The sequence below is a fragment of the Ipomoea triloba genome, chromosome 2, assembly GCF_003576645.1.
Source record: "Ipomoea triloba cultivar NCNSP0323 chromosome 2, ASM357664v1".
Classification (NCBI taxonomy): Eukaryota; Viridiplantae; Streptophyta; class Magnoliopsida; order Solanales; family Convolvulaceae; genus Ipomoea; species Ipomoea triloba.
This window is the reverse complement of record NC_044917.1, coordinates 7,623,460-7,630,071: the sequence shown is the minus strand read 5'-3', so window position 1 is coordinate 7,630,071 and position 6,612 is coordinate 7,623,460. Positions and strand designations below refer to the sequence as shown.

The window sequence follows — 6,612 nt, the reverse complement described above, 5'->3', positions numbered from 1 at the left end:
GGGGGGGGGGGGGGGGGGGGGGGGTAGGGGGTTGGAATTTGGAGTTGAGCTATATGGAGTGGAGTAGTGGACTTTGGTAGGCCTTGTTGTCCATTCAATTTCAATCTTTTATTTTTTCTCCCATCACTACTACTGACCAATGCCAACTTTACACCTCAGCTTTGTGTTCACTTCACTATCCATTTATGCAAAGCCTAATTTTATTTTGTTTGTATCAGCAGATGGTTACTTGGTGATCCAATATTTCTCCGAGGTAACGTTATCAAGATAATATAAGTATAATTATTTAATAGCATAAAATTATTTGGTTTAAGTTATGTGATAAATTTGTCCGCATGGACAGCCCAATTAGTCACAAGAGTGAAATTTGGGAAGAAAGATCATGGATTGAGTCTCGCCAACGGCAGTGTGGGAACAACTTCTCAGAGTCTTTGTGCGCAGTAAGCAAGATCAACGAACAAACGGGACCTCAGCCTGCTAACTAGCTATGCAGAGGTATCCCACCGCGGCCAGCTTCTTAGAGGAACTATGGCCTTTCAAGTCGCGAAAGTTTGAGGCAATAACATGTCTATGATGCCCTTAGATGTTCTGGGCCGCACACGTGCTACACAGAAGTATTCAACGAGCATATAGCCTTGGCCAACAAGCGCGGGTAATTTTTGAAATTTCATTGTGAGGAGATAGATCATTGCAATTGTTGGTCTTCTACGAGGAATTCCTAGTAAGCGCCAGTCATCAGCTCGCATTACCTTATTTTAGGTAATATAATATTACTTTCAAATATTATAATTTTTATTTTTGAATCATAATTCAATAATTGATCATCTATACTCACCAAGTATCTCCTCTCTTTTTTTTTTGAAAGCAAAACCATAATATATTAAATAATCAAGTGCTTAATACAATAAAGATAAGTGGAAACCCAAACACGAGGACCATATTGAGAATTTGCAACTCTTACTAACACATGAGCCAAATGCATTCGCTGATCTATGAACAAAACGAAATGTCACATTTACAAAATGACGTTTGAGATCAAGACACTCTTTAACAACACAACCAACATAAGACCAAAATTATTCGGGGAGGTATTTAATAGCTAGCATTTTGCAAATCAGCTTGCAGTCCGAGAGAATCACCACCTTCAACCACACCACACCACTTAGCCCAAGAAAGCACCTCTTTGATGGCAATGGCCTCAGCAAGAATAGGATCATGCAAACAATGAACTAAACCATTCTTTGCTGCAACATATGTCAAACTACCATCATGCACCACTGCCACGAAAAAAAAAAAAAAAAACCCCTTCCTCCCTGTCCGGAAAAATTGGTCGCCATCTCCTCACTTCTCTCCAGAAAGGTGACCAGAAACTGGTTGCCTTTCTCCAGAGAGGTGGCCACAAATGGTCGTCGGATAAGGCGTAATTTAACCTTTTTTCCTTTCTTTTTTAATTTTAAAATTGATTGCATATCATTTTTTACTATTGAAAATTCATCTTATTGAATTATTTATTATAAAACTCGTTAGTAATATGTTAAATTTGAGAGTAAAGTTGTAAATTACTTAAAATCTTGAAATCTTTATTAGTTAGTTTTTTTTTTTTTAGTACTACTGACTCTGTTACAATGTAGTATCTATCCATTGAGGCTCAAACTCACTCCCATTATCCATGTGGGAGTGTTAACCGGGACAACGGATGCCACTAAAGTAACTAAAATTTTTAAATTAAGAGTCAAAATTAGACTCCACACTTGATTAACGACTTATTAGTAATTTAGTTCCTCCTTTGTACTACATATATAGTGTCTGGTGCGGTTTTAATTTACAAGTTAAGACTTTTGATTGTTTAGATTAATTAACAAAAGTTTCAAGACATATGAAAATTATTACAACTTTAGTTATCCTCAAATTATTGAATATATTTAGATTTTTGTTGAAGAAAAACTTAATTGCAATCTCATGCATTATTCAACATACCAACAATTTATTTTTTAGCCTAATTAAGCAACAATTTAAACTCAAATCTTATGAATTAAAAAAAAAAAGTTAAAAAAACTCTTTAAATAAAGTTATACGTGGCACTCCCATAGATCTTCAAAAGAGAGCTGAAGTTGATGTATTATTTATTATTGTGATTTGATGGCATCACTGTTATTATTTTAAACAAAAAATCACATATTGAAATCCTATTAGATTGTAATAAAAATAAAAAAGAAAAAAAAACTATCATTTCATTTTTTCTTCAAAACATTTTAAAAAGAAATATTTTATTAGAAATATGGAATTACTAGTTTACCCTGAACTAGGATATCCTTTTGGTGGCCAGGCTCACTTCAAACGGATATAACCGAAAAAGTGCATAAGTTGCAAACGCAGCACATACAGAGTTTGAAAACCAGCCATGGCTGCCATACCAAATCTCAACCTCATACTGGAGGCTCTATCCCTCAATCCCAAGCTTCACGGCGCCACGGCAAGCCGTAAGAGGGCGGCGGCGATCCACTTTGCCGATAAGAAGGCGCCGGAGATTCAAGAAAATCAACCAGAAGTCACCAAAAGAAGATTAGCAGTAGGGCTTGCTTCAATCGCAGTTTTCGGAAGCTCGGGCATAGGGAAGTCTCTTGCCGAGGATAATGGCTTTTGGCTCACCGGCCCTTTACCAATCCCTACAGTCACAAGCGGTAAAGCCACTCATTTTCTTGAAAAACCATTTGCAAATAACACATTCAAAACTTAATTAGGATAAACCTAACATCGTAACAGAGGTATATATATATTAGTAACACTGACTAATAAGTACTTACCATTATTACAAAAAGGTATAACTACTAGCGAAAAGACAACTTCATTTTCTTATAATAGCCCGCATCACATTTTTTTAAAAAAAAATAGGTGTCGGACTCGGCTCTTCAACCCTCCGTCCAACCATCCCCTAGTCACATGGGGATGGACTTGGCCCTTCCAGTCTCAGCCCAACAATTCCTAGTCATTCTGTTCAACTAAATTATTTGAATTAATTTAATTTTTTGTCATAGATTTATCTGTAACCGTCCACTTTTAGTTATTATTTTTCTGAAAATCCCCTTTGATTCTAGTATTATTGAGGCATGGTCAGTCCTCCGTCAACAAAATCGTTGAAATGTCATTAAATACAATAATATTTCAATTTTTTTTATACAAAATCGACTGACCAGCTATATTTTTATTTTTCTTTTTTTAAAAAATAAAAATAAAAATCATAAGTAAAAACCTGAATGCCCTTGTATTTTATATAATTTAAATGGTTTTATTGATAGAGGATAAAAAATGATTATGCCACAATAATACTATGATAAAAAATAATGTTTTGAAAAAAAAATTAAAAATAAACTGCCACATATAAATCTATGACAAACAATAGAACTCACACAAATTATTTTTTTTGATAAACTTAGTTAATTCACACCACATAATTAAAGCTAAAGCTTAAAATATATTGCACGTACTGAAAATGTTATATGATGAATGGCTGTGTATCTGTGTTGTTGGCGTGTAGATATCACGAATAAAGAGACTGGCACTCGTTCATTTGTTAAGAATCAGATGTACATTGCGAACATTGGAACGAAAGGGAGCATGTACAGGCTAAACAAGTGTGCGTTTGATCTTATGGCGCTGGGGGATCTCATAGGCTCCGATGCTTGGAGCTATGTTCTCAGATATCTGCGCATCAAGGCCACCTTCATGTACTTCGATTTCGACAAGGTAATCTCCACCGCTGAACCAAATGAAAAGCAGCCCCTCACAGACCTTGCCAACAGATTATTTGACAACATTGAACAGGTATATATGTTATGCTGTCATGCATGAATCAACTAAGTTTCTTGACAGGCAGGCATTTTAGGAGCAATTAAGTTTATGATATGTTTATTGGCAGCTTGAGGATGCTGTGAAGAGGAGGAACCTGTCTCTAACCGAATCGCGGTATGAAGGCACTCTAGTTCTTCTCCAGGAGGTGATGAGTAAATGGCCTAAGATCCTCAACACTAGTTTTGAAGTCAAATCTATGAAGTAATTGTAAATGTATTCCAATGGCAAAAGTTGTGTTTTTGCTTGTAAAATGTACTCAGCCTGTGCTTTCAAATTTACTATGGCCTCTGCAATTCCAAGAGCTACATATATATATAAATATATAAACATAAATGTGCAGTCCAACTATCAGTTTAGATTTTTAATTAATGAAACAAATTGCTTTAATTTGGTATCAAAGTCAATCTATGTCAAAATCTTTGCTCGTTGCTAGTGATCACTGATCAGTAGAATCAACTGAGCTAGTCCACAGGCCAGCATCAATTATTATCTTTGACAAGATGAAAAGAATGCCATATACTCTAAACTATTACCCTCTGAATTGCATTTTTCATGTTGTGGTTCAGCTCTCTTCAGTCCCTCTGAAAAGTGAAATTCACAACAGCTTTAATTTCCTTGTTCTCTTGCCTCTTTGCCTCTGCTCAAACAATTCTGTGCTTCCTAGCCATTAGCATAAGCAATTTATCAATGAATTATAACGTAAGCACAGCATACATCCCCAGATCTGCATGCATATTGCATAGATTCTCGGGAAGAGAAAATGGATATGCGATTATTGTTTATGAATTCAGTCAATTCGCAAGTACTAATTCAATACATGAAAATGATGCTACATGCCCTCAAATGTTTATAATTTTTTTTGTTTTAGGAGGTGATATTTGCTTTTATTTGAGTGCAACCATCAATTTCTTAAATAGAAAATTTCTATAACATTAAATTATAAATGGAAAGTAAATAATTTATAATTTAAACACAAAAAACTTTATGCGAGACGCCGAGACGATCCCATTGAACTGTGCCCTTCAAATAGATTTGAAAAAATGAATCATATCACACTAACACAAGTTTAATTTTCAAAAGCACTAAAAATATTATGTATCCTATCATAGCACTAAAATAGCTATTTGTACTTTGCCAACATCATTTGGATCAAATTCATCCTAAAAGGTCTTTTCATCCATGCGGGTTAACTCTCTTGTGTGATTTGTGAACTATTATACATAAGTGAGATTTACTTAGTGCACGCTTTTGGGTAGTGTGAACCTCTTCTCGTCACCAATAATAATAATAAGCTATTAGCACACCCCTCCAAAAAAAAAAAAAAAAAAAAAAACCTTAAACGAACCTAATGACCTATAGTTATTGTTTGAGATTATTGCCAAAGAATTTCTACTTTCTTGTTAAATAAGTTGTTTTTCATTAGCAAATTACCTTGTGGTCTAGTGGCAAATTCTTTATTTTCATTATCATCCGTGCATAGGCGGATTTACTAATCTACAATAGGTTAATAAAGAGTAAACTTAATAATCAAATATAACAAATTAAAGTATCCAATAAAATCATGTTAGGTAAGGAATATAATTAAGCTAACTTGGCAGGATAAATGCTACTTGCACGAAAAGTTTTGCATCAAATTCACTCAATAGTATGTTTCACCGATAATCATTGTAAAATATTGTGATGTGCATCACAAATCAGGGTAAAATTTTGGTGCAAAAATTTTGATACAAAATATCACTTCCCAGTTCCCAACTTGGTGTACGTAGCCCCAATCGCCTGTTTGCAGCCTTTCCTACACATGATCCAATCCATCTTCACATCTCTAGTTTATTCATGAAGCCTACGAATGGAAAACGCAACGATTCAACAGAAAAATAGGAAATATATGCGTAAGAATATGTCTCAGGATTGTATTCTGCGTGGTGAATAAGCTGATCGTGTCAAAACAAGAATATATATAATTAATATACATATCTGTATGCATTCATGCATGTGTAATCTGCAGATGCATACTAAGCAATCTCTGAGTAGTCTTTTGCCGCTCCATTGCTTCCTCGACCGATTTCGGAATTGGGAGGAGCCTTCGGTACTCTTATCTGCAAAATTATGTCGTTGTTTACGCTCGCCTCTGTTTTCCTCCAATCTGCGTTTTCAGGGAGTTCGATCCTCCGAACGTATCCCTGTTCCCACCACTGGCCGCTTCTCCAGTCGTTGCTCGACCTAGCTTCTCTTTGCTGCCTCCACAGGCCGCTGATTTCCAACACTTTCCGGTTTGCTACGCAGATCTGAACTCCTGTCACTAACAAATCAAACACCGATCGATCAAATTGGCATCAAAAGGTCATGAGTTCGAGTTCGAATTTCCGCTACCCTACCTACCTGGTAGTTCTGCTTTTAGTATGTAATCTGTTTCGGTTTGGAGCCAATCGACGGTGCAGTGATTTGAGCAGCGGAGATTGGCCAACAGAACGTCTGATTCGAACTCCCATAGCGGGAAAGCGTCGGAAGGATCGAAGAATTTCCCGAACAGAAACGGACTGAAGAGTGAGCCTTGGGAGAAGACCTTCTGAGGCGCGGTTGCGTTATTCCCCTTCTCCATTAAGCTGGCGAACGCGTCTTCCTTTAGCGGCACGCACCATTTCCGCGGATTTGGATCTTCAAATCCAACCTCAAGCTGTTTGTAGGTTGTCATTCGGCCCCTTGGGAAAATTTTAAGCCGCAGATTAGAGCTCTGAAGAGAATTTGAGTTGGGGAGGTTCTTTA

General features: G+C 36.3%; 2 protein-coding genes across 3 annotated transcripts; one reads left to right on the top strand and one right to left on the bottom strand.

The window, feature by feature from the left end:
* Positions 1 to 2,356: 2,356 nt before the first annotated feature.
* Positions 2,357 to 4,182, top strand: LOC116010391 (photosynthetic NDH subunit of lumenal location 3, chloroplastic). Its single transcript, XM_031249778.1, has 3 exons — positions 2,357 to 2,681; positions 3,536 to 3,822; positions 3,917 to 4,182. Exons 1-3 carry the CDS (start codon positions 2,402 to 2,404, stop codon positions 4,052 to 4,054), a joined length of 705 nt encoding a protein of 234 aa, XP_031105638.1. The 5' UTR covers positions 2,357 to 2,401; the 3' UTR covers positions 4,055 to 4,182.
* Positions 4,183 to 4,711: 529 nt separating this feature from the next.
* On the bottom strand, positions 4,712 to 6,612 carry LOC116010392 (21.7 kDa class VI heat shock protein). Of its 2 annotated transcripts, XM_031249780.1 has the most exons (3): positions 6,229 to 6,612; positions 5,863 to 6,148; positions 4,712 to 5,689 (listed from the first exon to the last, which is right to left on the bottom strand). In XM_031249780.1, coding segments are annotated over exons 1-3 (600 nt in total). In that variant the 5' UTR covers positions 6,542 to 6,612; the 3' UTR covers positions 4,712 to 5,688. The 2 variants fall into 2 exon arrangements, with proteins under 2 accessions (XP_031105640.1, XP_031105639.1); XM_031249779.1 differs by having other exon boundaries at positions 5,384 to 6,148; positions 6,229 to 6,609.

Coding starts and splice junctions, on each gene's coding strand:
- LOC116010392 (XM_031249780.1), bottom strand. CDS start 6,541: ATGACAACCTACAAACAGCTTGAGGTTGGATTTGAAGATCCAAATCCG. Junction 6,149..6,228: donor ACTAAAAGCAGAACTACCAG/GTAGGTAGGGTA, acceptor TTGATTTGTTAG/TGACAGGAGTTCAGATCTGC.
- LOC116010391 (XM_031249778.1), top strand. CDS start 2,402: ATGGCTGCCATACCAAATCTCAACCTCATACTGGAGGCTCTATCCCTC. Junction 2,682..3,535: donor AATCCCTACAGTCACAAGCG/GTAAAGCCACTC, acceptor GTTGGCGTGTAG/ATATCACGAATAAAGAGACT. Junction 3,823..3,916: donor TATTTGACAACATTGAACAG/GTATATATGTTA, acceptor GTTTATTGGCAG/CTTGAGGATGCTGTGAAGAG.